The 26,748-nt window shown below is 46.4% G+C and overlaps 1 protein-coding gene across 1 annotated transcript in view; it reads right to left on the bottom strand.

The window, feature by feature from the left end:
* Positions 1–26,506, bottom strand: part of BLOC1S5 (biogenesis of lysosomal organelles complex 1 subunit 5) — a 127,239-nt gene extending 100,733 nt beyond the window's left edge. Inside the window, exons 1-2 of the mRNA XM_069730682.1 lie at positions 26,321–26,506; positions 24,923–25,005 (exon numbers count right to left, since the gene is read on the bottom strand). Of these exons, the coding sequence (XP_069586783.1) occupies positions 24,923–25,005; positions 26,321–26,429 (192 nt within the window). The 5' untranslated portion in view covers positions 26,430–26,506. The remainder of the gene's footprint in view (positions 1–24,922; positions 25,006–26,320) is intronic.
* Positions 26,507–26,748: the final 242 nt, after the last annotated feature.

Here is a 26,748-nt window from a genome sequence, read left to right as displayed (position 1 = left end):
ATTTCAGAGGACCCCTTTCATTTTAGAAAAGACATCTTGTCTCTCATGTAAGCAATGGCCAGATTACACAGAGGTTGCTCACATTTGCTTTATTAAAATAATAAAACTATAGCAATTATGGTGAATAGACAGATAGTGGTTTTATGTATAGCCATATGGCAGCTGTCTAAGGTTTGAATATGTCATCCACACTGGGGATAGCTAAACAAAAAAAAAAAAAAAAAAAAAAGCAGAATGTGTGTGTGAAGAACAGTTTTCTTCATTTTGGTTATTCCATAGATATTACTCATCAAATGATTTATTTTCAGTAGCAACCTTCCTCCAGTTCTCGCCGGTCTCACAAAAGATTTGTACTGCATACATAAAACCAATGGTATCACAAATGTTTAATACAGAGATATGTGGCCATCAGACACCACAGTACAAATCTTAATGTCTATGTGTGACCCACAAAAAGCGTGATGGTCACAAATGTGTATGCTTGCATAAACCCAACTAAGCCATTTCACTGAAAAGTTAAGGCACGTTGATCCTGTGCTAACAGTTAAAGCCCAGGACCAAGTTCCTGAAATACAGCCAAAGCAGGTCCAGTTCCCAGCTGTCAGTCGGCAACCCTGGGGGAACAGAAGCGGTTTATTTTCGCTTCCGTTTTCTCTTTTGCCAGCTACATAAGGCTCAGTAAACGCTATGCAGTGAATGGAAATTTCAACATTGCTGATACTGCTGCAAAATCTGGGAGATTACATTATCACGGGTAAGTGCCAGCATAAGGCTGGGTTCCCATTGCGTTATGGGACCGCGTTTAACGGACAGCGTTGCACGGCGAAATTAACGCCGTGCAACGCGTCCGTTAACGCGCCCATTGAAGGCAATGGGAACGCGCTTCACTAGCGCGTGCCATGTTCGGCACGCGCTAGCGACGCGCCGGTGATTCCTGGCGCGCCGCGGACGCTGCTTGCAGCGTCCGAGGCGCGCCCGCGGTCCGTTCCCCGCTCTCGCAGATCGGGAATCTGCGAGAACGGGGACGTTACCGCGACCCCGACCGCAACCCCATAGAAAACATTGCGTTAGCACAATCCGCTAGCGCTAAACGGATTGCACTAACGCAATGTGACCCTAGCCTAACAGTTCAACTCTGCCAGTGACTTCTGCCAATGTAATGGACCGTTTTCCTCTGTAACTAGTGCTCCTCAGAATGCACCAGTTACAGTGAGAAAATAAATAAATAGGCGGTTGGACAACTCAACAAAGTAGAGTGGGAGAGACTGGGCTCGCTCTAGTCACATTTAGGAGAAGGAAATATGGTAACGTATTGCCATCTGCTATATAATATGATCTAACAAAAAAAAATAAAGAAATAACATTGCAATGTAAATGACCACGTAAAGCGCCCGACAGACCAAACTGACTTAGTAATTGAATTATGTGTAGGGATTCTATGTATGCTATAATATAATCTCAGTACACGTCGACAGTTGGTAAGCAAGTCAAATCGCATCTACCATATTTTTCGGACTATAAGGCACACCTCAAATTTTCAGAAAGAAATTAGGGGGAAAAAAAAAAAAAATTCATGCCTCAAATAGGGAGTCCGTCTTACAGTCCAAAATTCAGCTTAACGGGAGAAGGGAAAATTGGCAGCGCTGGTGGAGTAGGGTCACAGGAGGTGTTCAGTGCTCCGGCGATGATCTGACTTCCATTCCCTGGCTGGTGCGGCATTTCGGGGACACAGATCATCGCCCTCCAGCGTCAAACCATCGAACACCCCCTCTTCCCAGCCCAAGGCCAGCAGAACAGCCACACTCCTGGTAAGTACCGTATATACACTGAGTATAAGCCGACCCGAGTATAAGCCGAGACCCCTAATTTTGCCACAAAAAAAAACTGGGAAAACTTATTGACTCGAGTATAAGCCTAGGGTGGGAAATGCAGCAGCTACCGGTAAATTTAAAAAATAAAAATAGATACTAATAAAAGTAAAATTGATTGAGACATCAGTAGGGTAAGTGTTTTTGAATATCCATATTGAATCATGAGCCCCATATAATGCTCCATACAGTTCATGATGGGCTCCATAAGATGCTCCATACAAAATACGCCCCATATAATGCTACACAAAGGTTAATGATGGCCCCTTAAGCTGCTCTATAGAATATTATGCCCCATATGCTGCTGCACAAAGGTTGATGGCCCCATAAGATGCGCCATAGATTATGCCCCATATGCTGTTGCGATAAAAAAAACAAAAAAAAAAACACTACATTCTTACCTCTTGTCGCTCAGGCCCCCGACACTTGTGATATTCACCTGTCCCCATTCCACCGCCGTGCGCTTCTCCAGCACTGACTGTTCAGGTAGAGGGTGGCGCGCAGTAACTACGTCATCGCACCCTCGGACCTGAACGTCACAGCCAGAGGACGCAGAAGACGGAGCGATGCCTGGCAGTGAAATGGGGACAGGTGAATATTGCGCAATGCTCACCCTCCCCAGTTATACTCACCCTCCCGACGTGGTCCCTGCTTCTCAGTCATCCCGGGCTGGCAGCTTGTTCCTGTATTCAGCGGTCACTAACGGAGTGGAGTCGTGTCCATATTCATTACTTTAATGACCGGTACCAGTGACAACTGAACACAGGAAGAGCTGCGGGTGCCCGGAGACCATCGGAGATGCAGGGACCACGCCAGGAGCAGGTTAGTATGTGACAGCCGCAGCTCCCCCTCCGACCCCTTGGGACAATGACTCGAGTATAAGCTGAGAGGGGCACTCTCAGCCTAAAAAAAAAAAAAAAAGCTGAAAATTTCAGCTAACACTTGAGTATATACGGTACATTTGGACTATTAAACACACCCCCATTTTCAAGTCTGTTCACATGAAGTTAATTTTATAAAGCATTCTGTGCCAACATTTATACCTAATTCGCCTTTCAATTATTAAACTTATTGATAAAAATTACACAAGAAAACTACATTGTGAAACCATACATGGATTAGCCTGTTATGAACTGGTGGTTTAGGAGCAACATGGGACGAGCTCTGAAGGAGGTGGTACCTGTACTGACCGCAGTCCCCAAGCTCAACACAACACTAGAAGTAGCCGTGGGATGCTCCTGTCACTCCCTAGGCACCTCGTCACAGCCTGAGAACTAACTACCCCTAAAGATAGAAACAGGAAAACTATCTTGCCTCAGAGAAAATCCCCAAAGGATAGATAGCCCCCACAATTAATGACTGTGAGTGGAGAGGGAAAAGACATACACAGAATGAAACCAGGATGTAGCACAGGAGGCCAGTCTAGCTAGATAGGACAGGATGGAATACTGTGCGGTCAGTATAAAACACTACAAAAAATCCACACAGTTTACAAAAATCTCCACACCTGACTAAAGGTGTGGAGGGCAAATCTGCTTTCCAGAGCTTCCAGCTTAACTGAATTAATCCATACTGACAAGCTGGACAAAACATAGAAAGCACAGAACGAATAAGTCCACAACCTGTGGACAGAAAAGAGCAAGCAAGGACTTAACTTTGCTGAACTGGTCAGGATATCAGGGAAATCCAAGAGAGATGTGAATCCAACCAGGAACCATTGACAAGTGGCACTGGCTGAAGGGAAGAGCCAGGCATAAATAGCCGAGCAGAAAGACAATCAGTGGAAGCAGCTGCAGACTGCTAAATCCAAGGAGCAGCCATACCACTTAAAACCACCGGAGGGAGCCCAAGAGCAGAACTCACAAAAGTGCCACTTACAACCACCGGAGGGAGCCCAAGAGCGTAATTCACAACATTAGCCCCACTGAATCCTTGCATACATCGGAGGCGCAAAACTAGGAGTTAGTCATACCGGTAATGGTATTTCCAGGAGTCCATCATGACAGCACCACAGGAGGTTGCTCTTCATATCCTTGATAGGGACAGGAACACAGAAGAGGTTAAATAGCCCCTCCCAACCTCCACCCCTCAGTGATTTTACAAAGTACCACATCAGGATGGATACAACACAATTTTATTGAACTTCCTCTCTACATGTTCGTATCACATATTAGACAAGAGTTCAAGGGGGGGCAAATAATGGGTGCTGTCATGATGGACTCCTGGAAATACCATTACCGGTATGACTAACTCCTAGTTTCCAGGTCGTCCACATGACAGCACCACAGGAGAAATACCAAATAACTCCTATTAGGGCGGGATTACAGCTTGGAGGACTTTTCTCCCAAAGCTAGTCTGCTGCTTTGAGAGAACGTCCAGCTTGTAGTGCTTGCAAAAGGTATTTGAGCTAGACCAAGTTGCCGCCCGGCAAATTTGATCCATGGATGCACCCGCACTCTCTGCCCATGAAGCAGATACTGCTCTCAGTGAGTGGGCTTTTAGGTGATCTGGAGGAGATTCACCGGCTGAAATATACGCAGCGCAAATGGTAGATTTGATCCATCTAGCCAGAGTCGCTTTTGAGGCTTTTTTGCCTCTATTTTTCCCAGACATCTGGATAAAGAGATTTGAGTCAATTCTCCAGCTGTCTGTAAGTTTTAGATACTGCAATACTGTTCTCTTAACATCCAGGGAATGAAGAGAACGTTCTTTTTCGTTATTGTAGTTCTGGCAGAACGTAGGCAAAACTATTTCCTGGTTTCTGTGAAAGTCCGTCACAACTTTTGGAAGAAATGAAGGATCCAACTTTAAAACGATGCAATCTTCCTGTATCTTTAAGTATGGATCTGTTATGGACAGGGCTTGAATTTCGCCTATTCGCCTTGCTGTCGTTATTGCGACGAGTAAAACAGTCTTGAATGTCACAGATTTTAGGTCTGCCTGATCAAGTGGCTCGTACGGAGCTTTCCGTAGCTCATTTAGCACCAAAGTGAGGTTCCATGAGGGTACTGAGCTTCGTATTGTTGGTCTAAGACGTTGTGTAGCTTTGATGAATCTCATTATCCAGGGATGATTTGCTAGTGGATAGTCATAAAAGGCAGTTAAAGCTGAGATTTGTACCTTTAGCGTACTAGGTCTCAAGCCCATATCAAAACCTGTTTGGAGAAAATTTAGTATTTGAGGAATATCTGGTTGTTGGAGAATGGATATTGGAGTATTGGTCTGTGCACAAAATTTCTTCCAAATCTTCTGGTATATAGCCGAGGTCACCGGCTTTCTACTTTTTTTCATAGTTGAGATAACTGACTCAGACAGTCCTTTTGATCTCAAGATCTCCCTTTCAAGATCCATGCTGAGAGTTGTAGCATCTTTAGATTTTGATGGACCAATGGTCCCTGTATTAGAAGATCCCGTCTCAGTGGTAGTAACACTGGGTCCTCCACCGCCATCCACTTCAGCAGAGGAAACCAGCTCCTCTTGGGCCAATATGGCACTATTAGGATCACTACCGCTAGACTTTCCTGGATTTTCCTCAGAACTCTGGGAATTAGGGCTAGTGGCGGGAACGCGTATGCGAGTTCCATATCCCAATGTTGGGCCAATGCATCTATGCCAGTTGGATTGTCTCTTGGATTTAGCGAAAAGAATTCTTTCGTTTTTGTATTGCTCCTTGAGGCGAATAAATCTATTTGTGGGGTGCCCCACTGTTGGATTAACTGAGTAAAGATTTCTTCGTTTAGAGACCATTCTGACGGCTGTACCTTCTCTCTGCTGAGAAAGTCCGCTATTTGGTTCTGTGAACCTTTTAGGTGTACTGCCGTGATGGACTTTACGGTATTTTCCGCCCAGGAGAATATTTCTTCTGCTAGTGCCTGAAGTGGACGGTGTCTTGGTCCTCCTTGATGTAGGAGAAAAGCTACCGTGGTCGAGTTGTCTGAGAAGACTCGGATGTGGTGTCCCTGAAGCTCGTGTTGGCACCTTTTTAGTGCTTCCCAGACCGCTCTGAGTTCCCTGTAGTTGGAGGAACTGTCGCGTATCAATGGTGGCCATGTCCCCTGAAGGTATCGACCTTCTATGTGGGCTCCCCAGCCCCTTGAGCTTGCATCGGTGGTTATATTTATGCATGGAGATATTTTCCATGGTTTTCCTCTTTTGAGGTTTTTTATGTTGATCCACCATGAGAGGGACTGCTTTACCCTGCTGGGTAACCACATCCTGTTGTCTAGTGAATCTTTTCTTCCGTTCCATACCGAAAGAACTTCCTTTTGAAGCGTTCTGGAGTGAAACTGGCTCCACTGTACACTGAGAATGCATGAGGTCATGAGACCTAGAATCCTCATTGCTTTCCTGATGGAGATGTATTTCCGTTTTTTTATTGATTGAAGTTCTTTTTTTATTGACCGTTGTTTTTGGTCTGGCAGGAAGGAGTATTCTAGTTCGGAATTTAGTAGTACCCCTAGAAATATCTTCTGCGTCTCTGGTTCGAGACTCGATTTTTTTGTATTTATTACCCACCCCAGACGTTTCAGGAGTGACGTGGTAATTCCTAAGGATTCTTCCATCTGTTGGGATGAATCTGCGATCAGCAACAAATCGTCCAGATATGGTGCGATGAGAACTTCCTTCTCTCTTAAGTAGGCCATGACCTTCGTCATGAGCTTCGTAAATATCCTTGGGGCAGAGGAGAGACCAAATGGTAGGCACTGAAACTGGAAATGAAGTATTTTCTTGTGGTTTCTTATTGCGAACCTGAGGAATTTTTGATCTGAGGGATGGATGGGAACATGATAGTAAGCATGTTTGAGATCTAGCGTGCACATTACAGAGTTCTTTTTTATTAGCGGTGTAATTGATTTGAGAGATTCCATCTTGAAGCGTTTGTACGCCACCCATTTGTTTAATGGTTTTAAGTTTATTATTGTTCGGTAATCTCCGTTTGGTTTTCTTATGGAGAACAGACTGGAGTAATGCCCCTGAAAATGTTGATGATGGGGTACCGGTATTATGACGTTTAATTCTAAGAGTTCCTGTATGTCTGTTATCAGCCTTTGATGTACTGCCGATGACTCTGTCTGTGTTACGCAGAATCTCTTGGGGGGTAGATGAGTAAACTCTATCCTGTAACCTTGTGCCACTGTCTGTAGAATCCACTGATTCTGAGTTATGTTCTGCCATCCTTCTTGGAAGTATTGTAGTCTCCCTCCTATATTGTTGGCGTCATTGTTTGCTGGGTCCTGTTGATTGGTCTCGAAAGGAACCTCTTCCTCTGCCCCCTTTAGGGTAGCTCCACCTACCGGACTTCCCCTTGCCTCTGTAGTCCTGTCTTGGGTGGGAGCGAGTTTTTCGGAAGAATTGCGGTTTCTTTGGCTTCTCCTCAGGGAAACCTTTCTTCTTATCAGATGCTTTTTCAAGTAGCTCGTCAAGGACTGGACCAAAGACGTGAGAACCTGAGAATGGAATCGAACACAGCTTGTTCTTGGATTGGGTATCTCCCGTCCACGATCTCAGCCATAAGGCCCTTCTTGCTGCGTTTGACAGTGCATTATTCCGGGCAGCAAAGCGTACGGATTCCGCTGAAGCATCTGCCATGAAATCAGTCGCCATCTTTAAAACTGAAAAGGATTTAAGGATTTCTTCCCTTGGAGTTCTATTTTTAATATGACTCTCCAGCTCGTCCACCCAAAGACTCATGGACCTTGCTACAGAGGTAGCCGCTATATTCGTCTTCATAATGGCGGCTGACGATTCCCAGGCTTTTTTAAGAAGATCTTCTGACCTCTTATCCATTGGGTCTTTTAACCCTGACGAGTCCTCAAAGGGAATAGCCGTTTTCCTTGTGACTTTGGCCACCGGAATGTCGATCTTTGGAACCGACTCCCAGACTTTAGTCTCTTCTGGGTCAAAGGGAAGACGGTATTTGAAGTCTCTCGGGACTACTAATTTTTTCCCCACATCTTCCCACTCTTCCATTATCATTGCAGTTATGTGATTGTTGACCGGGAAAACTCTATTCCTGCGAGTTCTCAGGCCCCCAAACATCTCGTCTTGAACTGATAAAGGCTCAGACGAGTCTTCTATTTTCATAGTGCTTCTTACTGCTTTTAGCAGTATATCCGTATTTTCGGATGAGAACAAGTATTTCTTCCGTTCTTCCGGAAGCACAGTTAATGTATTGTTCTCTTCGTCCGAGCCCGGATCGGAATAACCCGAGACCTCTCCTTCCTCGGAACTCACATCCATATCCCATCTAGGCCTTTTAGGCCGCGGAGATTGGGGTGGCACCATAGTAGACACTGTAGCTTGGACTTCGTCTCTAATCATAGATTTAATATTATCTAACAGCGAAGCCTGCTCGTCTTTGAGAAGTTTAGCGATGCATTTTTCGCATAATTTCTTGTTATAGCCCTCTGGGAGTTTGGTGGCGCACAGTGGGCATCTAATAGTCCTTTTTTTAGTAGTTGACCTCTCGGGAATGTCCTTATCCTGAAATGTAAAGGAGATCCCTGTAGGTACAGAACTAACTTTTTGGAATGCATCCCGTACCACATACTACTCACATGGTCCGTGTGCAGCTCTAAGGATTGGACGTCTGGGCGAGTAGCACCTTCCATGTTACTGGGTCAAGTGTGCTGTCAGATGTCAGTCATTAAGTAGCAATCTTACCCGGCTTCAAGACATCTGATTCGTCCTCCTTCCGAGCTCAGCTGCTGGCCTCCACGGTGATTTCAGGTTCCCAGCTGTACTGCGCATGCGTCATCTGGAACACATGCAGACCAGCCTGGGACCTGGAAACCGGCGCATAATCTCAGCCATTGCGCTCTGATCTCCCCCTGCAGCTCCCAGGCGCCCCGGAAACAACCGGCGCCGCCGACCCCCGGAATCCGGCCACGCCCCCCGGAAGTTGTCACCCCCGGCTAGAGCGCCGGACCGGAAGTTAGGGGAGCGATGCCAGCACCGGCCGCACGTGGAGCCTGAGGGAGCGCCGGACACCGCCGCCGCAGCCGCTGCCTCAGCGCCCCCTTTGATGAGGGGATGAGGCAGCGCATGGGAGCAGACAGCTCGACCTAGTCGCAGAGGGACCTCCAGCGGTATCGTGCGACTTCGGGAGTCGCCAGACTCTCACGGCCAGAGCCCCCTCCAGGAGGATGGACCGCACTCCGGAGCTCCTGCTCCAAGACCTGACCTCGGATCAGGTAAAGAAAAAACCTAATCTTCTGGAGAACTCTCTCCTGCGTCTGTCCCTGATAGGGACAGGAAAAACACTGAGGGGTGGAGGTTGGGAAGGGCTATTTAACCTCTTCTGTGTTCCTGTCCCTATCAAGGATATGAAGAGCAACCTCCTGTGGTGCTGTCATGTGGACGACCTGGAAATTGCAGATTCAATGGTCAGCCTAAGTGCTCGCTCACATTAGCGTATTAAAAAAAAAATAGCTCTGATGTTCCTCTTGCAAAGTTGGACAAGTAGAATCTGTATGGTTCAAATTATGTCATGCGCGTCTGCGATGTTTCCTTACCTAGAAACCGTATGACACGTGTATGCAGTTCTCTTTATTTTTCATAACCAGTCAAGGTAAAGCAGACAGCTGCGGGCATGGTCCGCGTGGTTTGTAGCCACTGAGCAAGACGAAGAAACTTGGCGGCACTCACAGGTCTTCAAACAGGTATTTTATTGCTTCATAACTTCACGGCACGGGGGTGTATACAGAAAGAGAGCAGCAGGCGAACGACGGCCGTTTCGCGCCCTCCCGGCGCTTCAACGGGTTCGCCTGCTGCTCTCTTTCTGTATACACCCCCGTGCCGTGAAGTTATGAAGCAATAAAATACCTGTTTGAAGACCGGTGAGTGCCGCCAAGTTTCTTCGTCTTGCTGCTGTATCGCCTATGTTCGTTGTTCCAGCTGGAGCACCTCAGGTCTGCCGGCTGGCTAGAAACTGTGAATTCTGGGAGTCTTGGTCGGAGTAGCGGTGGTGCGGTCAGCTGTTCTCTTTCCTATATATAGTTTGTAGCCACTGACTTGCATTGGTGAGACCAATCTGATTGTTGCAACCAATTGCTGCGTGCTGAGATTTTTTCCCCCTCAATCAGATATGAGCTGATAAAAATACAAAACAAACAAAAACACACACACACACACACACACACACACACACCCCACCTTACAGATAAACACTGCCTTATTGAACAACATTGGTCAGAGTGAAATGCGATGCTGTCTTGCATTACACTCTACTGTATTATACGCCAGTGTGAGGAAACCCTAAGTTCTGCTGTGGACTTCCTTGCAAATCTGCAGCAAATTTTTTCGTAGTGAAAAATTGTCCATGTCTATATAAAATGTACATCAATACTTATAATACGGTACTATAGTAGAACACTACTGCCACCTATTGCACACAGCTGGAAGTGAAAGGCAGGAAGAATGCAGCCATCATTGTACAAGAAAATCTTTTACACGATTCCTGCATCTCCTAAAAACCTCTCACCCCTGACCCCCTTTAAGACATATACCGTCCTCAAGATGGCTATGTTAAACATTTTTTTACTCCTCTTCATTCAAGACTCAACTTTATTTTTCAACTGACGTAGATATATGAAAGCATTTTTTGGAAGATGAATTGTGCAAATCTCTAACAATGTACTGGAACACGAAGCGGGGGTTGATCTAAGTTTGGAAAAATTGAAAGAAAAAAAAAAAAGGAAAGCAAAGTTGATAGCTCAATCAATCAAGAAATGAAAACGTTATGGGTCTCAGAAAATGGTGACAACCCAAAACATGTCTTTCCTCAAAAGTACAACTCGTCATGGAAAAAAACAAGCTGACATGCGTCTATGTGGACACAAAAAAATCCAAACAAACAAACGGTACACAGAAGATGCCTTCGCAAACTGATCGCCACAGGGTGTCAGCTGATTAAGACAGCTGACACCCGGCTTTCAGTGCCAGGAGCGGTGTCCGCACTGCTCCTGCCACTTTAACCCCCTAAATGCTTCGAGAGCAGCATTCTAGCGAGCATGCAGAGGGAAGAAAGCCCCTCTGCCCTCAATCATTGAAATGAGGACCCGATGTCGTCATGACGACATCCAGGTCACCACGCTATGGCAAGCCCTTCAAACCTTGCACAGAGCATGGTCTCAGGGGATGGCGTCAGTGCAGTACTAACAGTTATAATCCATTGCAATCTTAATATATAATTACCTTGTAATGTCTTCACATTCTGCTCCGTCCAGATGTGTCCGGATCCCAGAATTCCAAGTGGCGGAAGTTCATCGACCGCCATACTGGGACACCCAAGTGATGGGTGTCTCAATATGGAAACTGCTGGTGGTACTAGCCTCTTGCGCGGTACCACCAGCGGAACACCGTCGCACCACACACACTGTATAAGCTGTACGCATCACACACTCTAACTGTATACGCAGTAGGCAAACTCTTGCGCAGTACCACCAGCGGAACACCGCTGCGAACATGCCGGCGCCGAGATCAGCCGAATGAGTCACTGACCGCCGCCATCTTTGTACAGGAGGAGCGCATGCACAGTTTTAATGTGCACGCCGCTATCTATCTGCACAAAGATGGCGGTGGTCTGATTTACTGCGCCTGCGCGAGTTTTACGCAGTGAATCATTCGGCTGATCCCGGCAGCAGATGCGAGACGTGTCTACAGGCAGAAGAAGCCGGTCACATTAAAGGGGTTTTCCCACGAACGTCTGACCGTGTACGGAGCATACCACATCTCCTGGGCAGGGGAGGAAGCAAAAGACAATACTGACATTCCAGCAGGGGATCACAGAGGATTCATTTTGTCAGGTATAATATTTCACTGACTGTTTTTAAACAATATTTTAACTCACAAAATAGGGGGGAGACAGCTCAACAGGACAGCACATGAGGGGAGAACACAACACAGGAAGGAGAAAGACAGCAGACAAGGGATAGCACATGGGGTAGACTGGTCAAAGAAGAGAGCACAGACGAGAGAAGTCAGCACATGGGGGTGCGGGATGAATCTCAACGCTGCAAAGCCTGCCACCATCATGACATTACGATATATACACTGCTCAAAAATTAAAGGGAACACTAAAATCCCACATCCTAGATATCACTGAATTAAATATTCAAGTTGTAAATCTTTATTCATTACATAGTGTAATGTGTTGAGAACAATAAAACCTAAAAATTATCAATGTAAAGGCCCCGTCACACATAGCGAGATCGCTAGCGAGATTGCTGCTGAGTCACAAGTTTTGTGACGCAACAGCGATCTCAGTAGCGATCTCGCTATGTGTGACACGTAGCAGCGATCAGGCCCCTGCTGTGAGATCGCTGGTCGTGTCGGAATGGCCTGGGCCATTTTTTGATCGTTGAGGTCCCGCTGACATCGCTGAATCGGCGTGTGTGACGCCGATTCAGCGATGTCTTCGCTGGTAACCAGGGTAAACATCGGGTTATTACTAAGCGCAGGGCCGCGCTTAGTAACCCGATGTTTACCCTGGTTACCATCCTTAAAGTAAAAAAAAAACAAACGCTACATACTTACCTACCGCTGTCTGTCCCCGCCGCTGTGCTTCTCTGCTCTGGCTGTGAGCGCCGGGCAGCCGGAAAGCAGAGCGGTGACGTCACCGCTCTGCTTTCCGGCCGCTGTGCTCACAGTCAGTACAGGAAAGCACAGCGTCGGGGACAGACAGCGGTAGGTAAGTATGTAGCGTTTGTTTTTTTTACTTTAACGATGGTAACCAGGGTAAACATCGGGTTACTAAGCGCGTCCCTGCGCTTAGTAACCCGATGTTTACCCTGGTTACCCGGGGACTTCGGCATCGTTGAAGACAGTTTCAACGATGCCGAAGTCTTTCCCCTGATCGTTGGTCGCTGGAGAGAGCTGTCTGTGTGACAGCTCTCCAGCGACCAAACAGCGACGCTGCAGCGATCCGGATCGTTGTCGGTATCGCTGCAGCGTCGCTAAGTGTGACGGGGGCTTAAATCACAACTAACATCCCACGGAGTTCTGGAGTTGGAATGATGCTCAAAATCAAAGTGGAAAATGAAGTTACAGGTGGATTCAACTTCAGTGGAAATGCCTCAAGACAAGGAAATGCTCAGTAGTGTGTGTGGCCTCCACGTGCCTGTATGACCTCCCTACAACGCCTGGGTATGCTCCTGATGAGGCAGCAGATAGTCTCCTGAAGGATCTCCTCCCAGACCTGGACTAAAGCTTTCGCCAACTCCTGGACAGTCTGTGGTGCAACGTGACGTTGGTGGATGGTGCGAGACATGATGTCCCAGATGTGTTCAATTGGATTCAGGTCTGGGGAACGGGCGGGCCAGTCCATAGCATCAATGCCTTCATTTTGCAGGAACTGCTGACACACTCTAGCCACATGAGGTCTGGCATTGTCCTGCACTAGGAGGAACCCAGGGCCAACCGCATCAGCATATGGTCTCACAAGGGGTCCGAGGCTCTCATCTCAGTACCTAATGGCAGTCAAGCTACCTCTGGCGAGCACATGGAGGGCTGTGAAGCCCTCCAAAGAAATGCCACCCCACACCATTACTGACCCACTGCTAAACCAGTAATGCTGAAGGATGTTGCAGGCGGCAGATCGCTCTCCACGGCGTCTCCAGACTGTCACATGTGCTCAGTGTGAACCTGCTTTCATCTGTGAAGAGCACAGGGTGCCAGTGGGGAATTTGCCAATCCTGGTGTTCTGTGGCAAATACCAAGCATCCTGCACGGTGTTGGGCTGTGAGTACAACCCCCATCTGTGGACGTCAGGCATTCAGACCATCCTCATGGAGTCGGTTTCTAACAGTTTGTGCAGACACATGCACTTTTGTGGCCTGCTGGAGGTCATTTTGCAGGGCTCTGGCAGTGCTCCTCCTGTTCCTCCTTGCACAAAGGCTGAGGTAGAGGTCCTGCTGCTGGGTTGTTGCCCTCCTACGGTCCCCTCCACATCTCCTGGTGAACTGGCCTGTCTCCCGGTAGCGCCTCCAGCCTCTGGACACTACGCTGACAGACACAGCAAACCTTCTTGCCACAACTCGCATTGATATGCCCCCCCCCAAAAAAATACAAACAAAAAAGTACACAGTTGGTAGGACCGTGTCCGTGATGACCCACCCCATAGAACTGTCCTACTAGTTAATCTCTTCAGTGAACACCGTAAAAAAATAAAAAAATAAAAAAGGGGACAACTATGCTTTTTCATCATAACCCGGCATAAAAAGCAGAATAAAATGCAATCAAAAAGACAAATGTAAATAGAAATGGTCTCTCTGAAAACGTCATCTTGTTCCGCAAAAAACAAGCTGCCACACAACTCCATCAGTGTATAAAAAAAAAAAGTTATCGCTCTCAGAATACAGCAATGCAATCTGTCCCATGATCTAGTGGTGTCCATCTTTTTAGTATTGCAGAACAGCACAGTCTGAAGGCAAAAGCTGAACAGAGGCCAGACGGAGTCCAGAGGAACTCTGCTGCCTCATTATAGTGAATGGATCCCTCGGGGGTTTCATCTGAATCACATTAGAAATTTAGTTGGAAACCCCAAAATAAGGGCTCAACGTAGCGCGCCGGATAAACGTGATACTAAATGTTATGTAAAATGTTCCTAATAATAAAAGCTTCAACTCATTCCACAAAAACAACAAGTCCTCAAGTCCCCACTCAGTTCCGCCATTTGTCAATGGAAATATAGGGGGCTTCCACGTTACTGGGAGTACAAAGGCTCTGGCAAAGCGCTATAGCTCCTCCCATCCCAAAAGAAATCCGGCAAATTCTGCGCTCCCAAATCCAAATGTCCCCCTCCCTTCTAAGCCACGCAGTGTACCTAAACCACATATAGCGTCCACGTTTGACATTTCTGTAATGATGAGAATCAGCCTAATTTACAGGTGTGTCTCCAGAAGCATGAGCTGGGCATAACGTACCGGTGACTGTGGCGTACTGGTCACTACAACGGAAGTTTGCAATTTACTCAGTAACATCCACTACCTGTTACTAGAAACCACCCATGGAGTCAAAATCATCTCTACACCTACACCTAGATAAGCTTCCAAAGGGTTATAATTTCCAAAATGTGGTCACTTGAGGGGATTTTCTGCTCTTCTAGCAATTAATGTCTCTGTATAAGGAGTCTGCAAACTGTTCTAGGAAAATCTGCGTTCTAGAAGGCAAATAGCGTTCTGTCCCTCCCGAGTCTGTCCGTATGGCAGAGTAGTACAGCCAAATCTACATTCAGATGAAATTGTGGGACACGTTTTGGTGCCATTTGTACCCATTTCTACTTGTGAACATGTAAAATAGGGCCCTAAAACAATATTTTTATGGTAAAAATGTAATCATGTTTTCTTCCTTGCCCAATGGTATAAAATTCTGTGACCTTGGTGGACGAGGCTGAAGTTGGATTCTTATTCGTCAGTTTCTTATTCGGCATTTTTTTCATTTCTGTTTTTTATAGGTTTAACAACAAAAAATAATCATCATAATAAAAAAAGACAATGCAGCGAGGAGCCCTGATGTGAATACACTTAAAAACGGCACCAAAAACAATAAAACTGGCACAAAAATGGGCATCAAAGTGGGCACCAAAGAGTGCTGAAGAAAGGATTAAATGCCTTTGGGCCACTGATCTAACACTGCAGACATATAGAACAGGGCGCCCCACATCAAAACCAGTTATTTCCAGCCTGGCCCAAATGGGTTCTGGGCATCAGAACTGGCATCAAAGTGGGCAGACAGTCAATTTTTGCCATTTGAATAAGTAACTTATGTTTTTAAGGGGTTAAATGCCTTTGGGCCACTGATCTGACACGTAAAATATACAGATAATGATGCCCTGCATCAAATCCACGTCCCTCCAGCCTGGCCCAAATGGGTTCTGGGCACCAGAACTGGCATTAAAGTGGGCAAACAGCCCATATTCTCAGATTTGAATAAGTAGCTGATGTTTTTAAGGGGTTAAATGCCTTTGGGCCACTGGTCTGATGCACAAAATACACAGACAGTGATGCCCTGCATCAAATCCACATCCCTCCAGCCTGGCCCAAATGGGTTCTGGGCACCAGAACTGGCATTAAAGTGGGCTAACAGCCCATTTTCTCAGATTTGAATAAGTAACTGATGTTTTTAAGAGGTTAAATGCCTTTGGGCCACTGATCTGACACTTAAAATATACAGACAGTGATGCCCTGCATCAAACCCAGGTCCCTTCAGCCTGGCCCAAATGGGTTCTGGGCACCAGAACTGGCATCAAAGTGGGCAAACAGCCCATTTTCACAGATTTGAATAAGTAACTGATGTTTTTAAGGGGTTAAATGCCTTTGGGCCACTGATACAACACTTAAAATATACAGATAATGATGCCCTGCATCAAATCCACGTCCCTCCAGCCTGGCCCAAATGGGTTCTGGGCACCAGAACTGGCATTAAAGTGGGCAAACAGCCAATTTCCACAGATTTGAATAAGTAACTGATGTTTTTAAGGGGTTAAATGCCTTTGGGCCACTGATACAACACTTAAAATTCACAGACAGTGATACCCTGCATCAAACCCAGGTCCCTTCAGCCTGGCCCAAATGGGTTCTGGGCACCAGAACTGGCATCAAAGTGGGCAAACAGCCCATTTTCACAGATTTGAATAAGTAACTGATGTTTTTAAGGGGTTAAATGCCTTTGGGCCCCTCATGTAGTACTGAAAAAAAAATTTTTTTACTCTGTTTTTACAAAATTTTTACAGCATGCTTTTTATTATTTTTTAAAGTGTGCAAAAAAGGACCCATGCTAGGCAAATGCAAAACCGCGAAAAATGCTGTCCACTGCAAGAGTTGGGCCTCAGGATGCATCGGTTGTCGTGATTGCATAACTCTGTGTACGCAACCTCATCTTCATCTTCCTCCTCTGCTGAGCTAGTTAGCTGCATGCCTCGGGTTTACAACATGTGTGAGTTACTACCTCATCGTCATCCTCTCTGTTCTCCCATTCCTCACCCTGAGAGGCACCCTCCTCCTCTTACTGCCTTGACAGCACAGTACAGTCTGTGGACGCCTCAAATATCTGAGTCTTGTCACAAATGGATCACCTTCACCCAATGGATTTAACGTCTGTTCAAGAGGGTTTGGTTTATGCTCTGAATAAAATTTGTCAGGCCATAGATCTAAGTGTGAAAATATGTGCCCATTGGTTCAGATTATTTAATAAACTTGACTCTGTGAATGTTTAGAGCAGCCATATGATACCTATGGAATATAGTGTGTGAACAGCTCTGCAGAATCGTCCATCTGTGGTTCCCCACAGTCAATTGGGAGCTTGGAGAGTTGTGATGTTGGGGAAAAAAAGTTTAGTTGGAGTGTCACCACTGAGGACTATACTGTGTGTGATGTTAAAGTGGAGGAAGAAGAGCAGAGGCCACTTGATGCAGCGGTTGCCATATACTGGATCACATGTTCTTTCTGGCCCTCATCTACAAAGCGTACCATTGTACGGCTGGCAAAGAAAGTGAGAGGAGTTACCCATCCAGTAACAGAAGTAGTAAAAATTCTGTTGAAATTATGAATGAAGCAAAACCAACCGCCTTCTCAGCCCTCATATCATACCTGTCTCACAACCCTAAACAGCTATTCAGTCATTTCAATTCTTTTCTGCGTTCACCAGTTCCCCCACACTTTCCTCTCATCTGAATACTTTGCCTCACCACCTGTGAACGTGACACAATAACATCCCACCTCATTCCAAAATTTAACACAGTCTTCATCACAAGCCTAACCCACCTCTTCAACCTGTCACTAATAACTAGTGTCTTCTCTCCTGATTGACACATATCTCAATCACACCCATCCTCAAAAAGCACGCCCTTGACCCATCCTCTGTGATCACCTATTGCCGAATATTTCTCCCCTAGGCCACGAAACTACTGGAGCATGTTCATTTTAAACTAATCCCACCTCTCCACTTCCTCCCTCTTTGACCAAGTACAATCTGGCTTCAGACCACACCATTCCACTGCAACTGCCCTGACTAAAGTCATCAACAACCTACTAAGGCTACGTTCACATTTGCGTTGTTGTGTGCTGCGTCGGCGACGCAACACACAACGCACGCAAAAACGCAGCAAAACGCTGCGTTTTGTGACGCATGCGTTCATACTTATAGCGCAAAAAAAATACAACAAGCTGCGTCCTCTGCGCCCTGATGCTTGCGCCCAAAAAACGCATGTGTCACAAAACGCAACAAAACGCATGTCCATGCGCCCCCCCATGTTAAATATAGGGGCGCATGGCGCATGCGTCGCCACGGTTGCGCCAGACGCACCGCAAATGTGAACGTAGCCTTACTGCAAAATAAAAGCAACACGAGTTTGTCCTCCTCCTGTATCTGCCATCTGTCTTTGATACAGTGGACCATTCCCTCTTACTACAGACGTTCTGATCTGTTGACATTACAGATTTGGCCTTTAGTTGGATCTCCTCATACCTAACAGACAGGACATGCAGTAACTCCCACTCACACACCACCTCCTCATCTCGCCCCCTATGTGTCAGTTTCCACCAAGGTTTAGTTGTTTGACTGTGAACTTTGCTTAGAGGTCACCATCGCACTCTCCTTATTAATGTGACCACACACCTCAACCTAAGGTATTCCCTACCTACAGCTGGGTGACACCTTCTATTTAAAGGGCTTCTCCTTGAATATGGAGGTGCCAGAGCTACAGTGTTAGTTTTCCTTGCATGCTTGCTAGTTGTCAGGTTCCCCAGGTCAGTCTGTCTGCTTGTCTACCCTGTACCCATCTGCTATTACCTGCCTGTGCCCAACTGCTCATACCTGTCTGCGCTCTTCTGTCCATCAGCCGGGCCAGGTCGCACCTGCCAGCACCCATCTGTCCTAACTCCCAGTCCAGAGCGCACCTGCCAGTACTTTTCTGTTCCTCAGCCAGTCACATCTGCACCCGTGGTTCCAGAGTCCCTACAGTGCCTGACTGCATTTTTCATCAATTCATTGGGCCTTATCAACTTAACCGCTCTAGGGGGTCAGCTGCCACATTCTGTAGGTCAGCTATGGAGTAGCACCTGGTGCCACCTCTTTGTACCTCCTTGGGTCACGGTTTTCCCCTGCTGCCACTTGTCCGAGTAGGGATTTGGTAGGCCACCTAGTTACACCCCTTCCATGCTTTCAGAGGGATATGGAACAGTGATTCCACCACCTTGCCCATTACAGTCTCAATCTGCTGTGTTGGCTGTAGTGTAAGAGGTGTCGGTCCCCGCTATACTAATTATACTTTACTGCAATTGATGCCACTTTATTGGTGTCTGCCACTAATTGTTGTAAATGTGTATGCTCCTGGTTGGGTCTACTTTCAAAAGAATATAGAAGAGACATGTCATAAAGTAGGGACCAACAAATCTATAGATAAAATCTTAAAAAGTCAATTTTATTTGGGTGTACAAGAACAAACAAAAAAAAAACAAATTAAAAACATCTAAAAACAATGTTTGCAGTATAAGAAACAGAAATCATGTTGGCTGGGTCTCCTTCTAAGGGTACCGTCACACAGTGCCATTTTGATCGCTACGACGGTACGATCCGTGACGTTCCAGCGATATCTATACGATATCGCTGTGTCTGACACGCAGCAGCGATCAGGGATCCTGCTGAGAATCGTACGTCGTAGCAGATCGTTTGGAACTTTCTTTCGTCGCTGGATCTCACGCTGTCATCGCTGGATCGGTGTGTGTGACACCGATCTAGCGATGCGTTCGCTTGTAACCAGGGTAAACATCGGGTTACTAAGCGCAGGGCCGCGCTTAGTAACCCGATGTTTACCCTGGTTACCATCGTAAATGTAAAAAAAAAACAAACAGTAGATACTTACATTCCGGTGTCCCGTCAATCAGACGGCAAGGGACCTGACGGACACCGGAATGTAAGTATGTACTGTTTTTTTTTTTTTTTTTACATTTACGATGGTAACCAGGGTAAACATCGGGTTACTAAGCGCGGCCCTGCGCTTAGTAACCCGATGTTTACCCTGGTTACAAGCGAACGCATCGCTAGATCGGTGTCACACACACCGATCCAGCGATGACAGCGTGAGATCCAGCGACGAAAGAAAGTTCCAAACGATCTGCTACGACGTACGATTCTCAGCAGGATCCCTGATCGCTGCTGCGTGTCAGACACAGCGATATCGTATAGATATCGCTGGAACGTCACGGATCGTACCGTCGTAGCGATCAAAATGGCACTGTGTGACGGTACCCTTAGAAGGAGACCCAGCCAACATGATTTCTGTTTCTTATACTGCAAACATTGTTTTTAGATGTTTTTAATTTGTTTTTTTTTTGTTTGTTCTTGTACACCCAAATAAAATTGACTTTTTAAGATTTTATCTATAGATTTGTTGGTCCCTACTTTATGACATGTCTCTTCTATATTCTTTTGAAAGTAGACCCAACCAGGAGCATACACATTTACAACAATTAGTGGCAGACACCAATAAAGTGGCATCAATTGCAGTAAAGTATAATTAGTATAGCGGGGACCGACACCTCTTACACTACAGCCAACACAGCAGATTGAGACTGTAATGGGCAAGGTGGTGGAATCACTGTTCCATATCCCTCTGAAAGCATGGAAGGGGTGTAACTAGGTGGCCTACCAAATCCCTACTCGGACAAGTGGCAGCAGGGGAAAACCGTGACCCAAGGAGGTACAAAGAGGTGGCACCAGGTGCTACTCCATAGCTGACCTACAGAATGTGGCAGCTGACCCCCTAGAGCGGTTAAGTTGATAAGGCCCAATGAATTGATGAAAAATGCAGTCAGGCACTGTAGGGACTCTGGAACCACGGGTGCAGATGTGACTGGCTGAGGAACAGAAAAGTACTGGCAGGTGCGCTCTGGACTGGGAGTTAGGACAGATGGGTGCTGGCAGGTGCGACCTGGCCCGGCTGATGGACAGAAGAGCGCAGACAGGTATGAGCAGTTGGGCACAGGCAGGTAATAGCAGATGGGTACAGGGTAGACAAGCAGACAGACTGACCTGGGGAACCTGACAACTAGCAAGCATGCAAGGAAAACTAACACTGTAGCTCTGGCACCTCCATATTCAAGGAGAAGCCCTTTAAATAGAAGGTGTCACCCAGCTGTAGGTAGGGAATACCTTAGGTTGAGGTGTGTGGTCACATTAATAAGGAGAGTGCGATGGTGACCTCTAAGCAAAGTTCACAGTCAAACAACTAAACCTTGGTGGAAACTGACACATAGGGGGCGAGATGAGGAGGTGGTGTGTGAGTGGGAGTTACTGCATGTCCTGTCTGTTAGGTATGAGGAGATCCAACTAAAGGCCAAATCTGTAATGTCAACAGATCAGAACGTCTGTAGTAAGAGGGAATGGTCCACTGTATCAAAGACAGATGGCAGATACAGGAGGAGGACAAACTCGTGTTGCTTTTATTTTGCAGTAAGGCTACGTTCACATTTGCGGTGCGTCTGGCGCAACCGTGGCGACGCATGCGCCATGCGCCCCTATATTTAACATGGGGGGGCGCATGGACATGCGTTTTGTTGCGTTTTGTGACACATGCGTTTTTTGGGCGCAAGCATCAGGGCGCAGAGGACGCAGCTTGTTGTATTTTTTTTGCGCTATAAGTATGAACGCATGCGTCACAAAACGCAGCGTTTTGCTGCGTTTTTGCGTGCGTTGTGTGTTGCGTCGCCGACGCAGCACACAACAACGCAAATGTGAACGTAGCCTTAGTAGGTTGTTGATGACTTTAGTCAGGGCAGTTGCAGTGGAATGGTGTGGTCTGAAGCCAGATTGTACTTGGTCAAAGAGGGAGGAAGTGGAGAGGTGGGATTAGTTTAAAATGAACATGCTCCAGTAGTTTCGTGGCCTAGGGGAGAAATATTCGGCAATAGGTGATCACAGAGGATGGGTCAAGGGCGTGCTTTTTGAGGATGGGTGTGATTGAGATATGTGTCAATCAGGAGAGAAGACACTAGTTATTAGTGACAGGTTGAAGAGGTGGGTTAGGCTTGTGATGAAGACTGTGTTAAATTTTGGAATGAGGTGGGATGTTATTGTGTCACGTTCACAGGTGGTGAGGCAAAGTATTCAGATGAGAGGAAAGTGTGGGGGAACTGGTGAACGCAGAAAAGAATTGAAATGACTGAATAGCTGTTTAGGGTTGTGAGACAGGTATGATATGAGGGCTGAGAAGGCGGTTGGTTTTGCTTCATTCATAATTTCAACAGAATTTTTACTACTTCTGTTACTGGATGGGTAACTCCTCTCACTTTCTTTGCCAGCCGTACAATGGTACGCTTTGTAGATGAGGGCCAGAAAGAACATGTGATCCAGTATATGGCAACCGCTGCATCAAGTGGCCTCTGCTCTTCTTCCTCCACTTTAACATCACACACAGTATAGTCCTCAGTGGTGACACTCCAACTAAACTTTTTTTCCCCAACATCACAACTCTCCAAGCTCCCAATTGACTGTGGGGAACCACAGATGGACGATTCTGCAGAGCTGTTCACACACTATATTCCATAGGTATCATATGGCTGCTCTAAACATTCACAGAGTCAAGTTTATTAAATAATCTGAACCAATGGGCACATATTTTCACACTTAGATCTATGGCCTGACAAATTTTATTCAGAGCATAAACCAAACCCTCTTGAACAGACGTTAAATCCATTGGGTGAAGGTGATCCATTTGTGACAAGACTCAGATATTTGAGGCGTCCACAGACTGTACTGTGCTGTCAAGGCAGTAAGAGGAGGAGGGTGCCTCTCAGGGTGAGGAATGGGAGAACAGAGAGGATGACGATGAGGTAGTAACTCACACATGTTGTAAACCCGAGGCATGCAGCTAACTAGCTCAGCAGAGGAGGAAGATGAAGATGAGGTTGCGTACACAGAGTTATGCAATCACGACAACCGATGCATCCTGAGGCCCAACTCTTGCAGTGGACAGCATTTTTCGCGGTTTTGCATTTGCCTAGCATGGGTCCTTTTTTGCACACTTTAAAAAATAATAAAAAGCATGCTGTAAAAATTTTGTAAAAACAGAGTAAAAAAATTTTTTTTTCAGTACTACATGAGGGGCCCAAAGGCATTTAACCCCTTAAAAACATCAGTTACTTATTCAAATCTGTGAAAATGGGCTGTTTGCCCACTTTGATGCCAGTTCTGGTGCCCAGAACCCATTTGGGCCAGGCTGAAGGGACCTGGGTTTGATGCAGGGCATCACTGTCTGTGAATTTTAAGTGTTGTATCAGTGGCCCAAAGGCATTTAACCCCTTAAAAACATCAGTTACTTATTCAAATCTAAGAAAATGGGATGTTTGCCCACTTTGATGCCAGTTCTGGTGCCCAGAACCCATTTGGGCCAGGCTGGAGGGATGTGGATTTGATGCAGGGCATCACTGTCTGTGTATTTTGTGCATCAGATCAGTGGCCCAAAGGCATTTAACCCCTTAAAAACATCAGTTACTTATTCAAATCTGTGAAAATGGGCTGTTTGCCCACTTTGATGCCAGTTCTGGTGGCCAGAACCCATTTGGGCCAGGCTGAAGGGACCTGGGTTTGATACAGGGCATCACTGTCTATGTATTTTAAGTGTCAGACCAGTAGCCCAAAGGCATTTAACCCCTTAAAAACATCAGTTACTTATTCAAATATGTGAAAATGGGCTGTTTGCCCACTTTGATGCCAGTTCTGGTGCCCAGAACCCATTTGGGCCAGGTTGAAGGGACCTGGGTTTGATGCAGGGCATCACTGTCTGTGAATTGTAAGTGTTGTATCAGTGGCCCAAAGGCATTTAACCCCTTAAAAACATCAGTTACTTATTCAAATCTGTGAAAATGGGCTGTTTGCCCACTTTGATGCCAGTTCTGGTGGCCAGAACCCATTTGGGCCAGGCTGAAGGGACCTGGGTTTGATACAGGGCATCACTGTCTATGTATTTTAAGTGTCAGACCAGTGGCCCAAAGGCATTTAACCCCTTAAAAACATCAGTTACTTATTCAAATATGTGAAAATGGGCTGTTTGCCCACTTTGATGCCAGTTCTGGTGCCCAGAACCCATTTGGGCCAGGTTGAAGGGACCTGGGTTTGATGCAGGGCATCACTCTCTGTATATTTTAAGTGTCAGACCAGTGGCCCAAAGGCATTTAACCCCTTAAAAACATCAGTTACTTTTTCATATGTCCAAAATTGACTGTCTGCCCACTTTGATGCCAGTTCGAATGCCCAGAACCCATTTGGGCCAGGCTGGAAATAACTGGTTTTTATGTGGGGCGCCCTGTTCTATATGTCTGCAGTGTTAGATCAGTGACCCAAAGGCATTTAACCCTTTGTTCAGCGCTCTTTGGTGCCCACTTTGATGCCCATTTTTGTGCCAGTTTTATTGTTTTTGTAGCCGTTTTTAAGTGTATTCACATCAGGGCTCCTCGCTGCATTGTCTTTTATTAATATGATGATTATTTTTTTTGTTAAACCTATAAAAAAACAGAAAAGAAAAAATTGCCGAATAAGAAACTGACGTATAAGAAACCAACTTCACCTCCGAATAAGAAACTGAACGAATAAGAAACCAACTTCAGCCTCGTCCCTGGTGGTGTCAATATGATCACTGCGCCCCTGTAATAAATCATTGGAGAGTGTAGTTTGTAAGATTCAAGAGTTCTGCTGTTCTGGCACTTCAGGGGCTCTCCCGGTGGGTCATGGCACCCGCAGACCATAACCGTAAAATCTGCACTATAATATGGCCCTCCTTCTCTTCTGAGCTTTGCACTGTGCTTGAAATGTAATTATCCTACCACTAAAATGTTGTGTTGGTCCCAAGTTTATCTTTCTAAGGGGTGATAAAAAATAAACAAATAAATAAATAAATAAATAAATAAATGGGCTCTAGTTTGTTGTAAAAATTTAATCTGAGTGCACCAATACCCTATATGTAAACGGAAAATACTTTTTTTTTCTTCACCGCCAAATAGTAGAAAAACATACAGGAGCTAAGAAAACACAAAAAGGAAAATAGGAATGGAGTGACTGACCTCAAACTCTTTGATGAAGTAGCGGGTTTCACCCTGAATGATGGGTCGATGATCCAATAATCTAGAGTGAATTTCTCCGATATCTGTAAAATTATTTGAGATATAATAAAAAAGGTAAGTGTCTTATGCTTGGCTGCTGTTTTATGAAGATTATAAACAAATGTGTTACCACATGTGATCCCAGCCTGCTTAATACATCTGACCAAGCTCACAGGGCCGCTGAATTTATAGAGCAGTCTACAGAGATGGACAGATCGATTCGGGGGACGCTGGTCCATAGGCCTGGACAATAGGTTTTGGCAGCTGGAGGGGAGCCTTGCGAATCTCTTACGTTCTTATATGCTCGGCTTTTGATAATCCAGGTTGCCACGTCGTAATTGCAGTGTGACTCGCAGATGACGCCGCACCCGGAATACCAGAAGGTAAGAGATTTGCAGGCCTCCTGCCCAGCGGCCAGAGTCTACTCACCTGGCTGATAGACAGAATCCCACGATCCGATCTACCCATCTCTATCAATCAAGACTGCAAATTGTACATGTAACCGGCTCCATGGGCCCATCCACATTGTAGGTGCAGGACATTTATCTGCGCTAGTCTGGTCCGTGAAGTGGTCCATGTGGATAGTATCAATAGCACAGTCTAACAGGGGTCCATGGGCTGTGCATCCTCCACTTGGACTGAAAACATGTTTGTGTGACTATACTCCAGTTTTTGAAAAATCCGCAGGTAAAACGCACTGCATTTTACGTGTGTATTAACCGTGGATTTCACCTGCGCTTTTACACCTGCAGATTCCTATTGAGGAGAAGGTGTAAACCGCTGCGGAATCCGCCCAAAGAATTGACATACTGCGGAAAATAAACCGCAGCGTTTCCGCGCGGTATTTTCCTCGGCATGGGCACTGCGGATTTGGTTTACATGGTACTGTACAACGCATGGAAAACTGCTGCGGATCGGCAATGTGTGCACATAGCCTGAAAGCGCACACCCCAGCGAAAACTCGGAAGAAACCCAAAGTTGGTCTGCAGGCAGAGTTCACATACTGCGCCCCAAAAGCAACAAGCGTGAATATCGCTGCAATGGAGCGTCACAGCACAACCCCAGGAAGAGGCAGAACCAGGGGAGCTCATTTATGTTGTATTCCAGGCAGCTCCCAGTGCCATCAGGGGCAGCAGGTCTGTATGTACGGGGGTCTCCTGGGCACAGGGAAGGCGCCGGGCTCATTCTCCACACGGGGTCTCACGATATTACTCCAATCACAATCTCACCACAGAAAATCAATGACTGCGGCTGAGCTGCACTGCCAGGCACAGCCCGCGGGCAGGAGAGGCGCTGTTTCTGGAAGTGAAGCAGCCCCCAATTCTACCACTGGCCCCATAATGCAGTAAGCGGCCATACCCCTGCCGATAAGCTGGGTCGCAGGCCCCACCGAGTATCCGTTGTCCCGCTTCGGGCTCGGGATTAGCGGGGCAGGAGCGGCCGCTCTGGCCGGTGACTGATTGCTCATCTCCTCGCAGTCGCTGTAGTGCGGGGTGCGCTCAGTCACGTGTCTCCGCAGTCCTGCCGCTTCTATTTACACCAGGCACGGAGTCATATCTGTAACGCGGCTTCTCATTGGATACAAACTGATCTCCTAACTTGCCGGCTCTGTATCTCGTCTTTTGATTGGATCAATATCATTCACTGCCAGTGCCCAATCATGCCGCTGCCCATTATTCTTGTCATTTGTCAGGAAGTGGTGTAAGGAGAGGACGCTGGTTTTCTGCTCGTTCTCATTTCTGGAAATCGCTGCAGAAAGAGCTACTGTGCCCCACTCTGTGACACCC

The sequence above is a fragment of the Ranitomeya imitator genome, chromosome 6, assembly GCF_032444005.1.
Source record: "Ranitomeya imitator isolate aRanImi1 chromosome 6, aRanImi1.pri, whole genome shotgun sequence".
NCBI classification, from domain to species: domain Eukaryota; kingdom Metazoa; phylum Chordata; class Amphibia; order Anura; family Dendrobatidae; genus Ranitomeya; species Ranitomeya imitator.
Note: the sequence above shows the minus strand (reverse complement) of the source record. Positions and strands in the feature narration are given on the sequence as shown.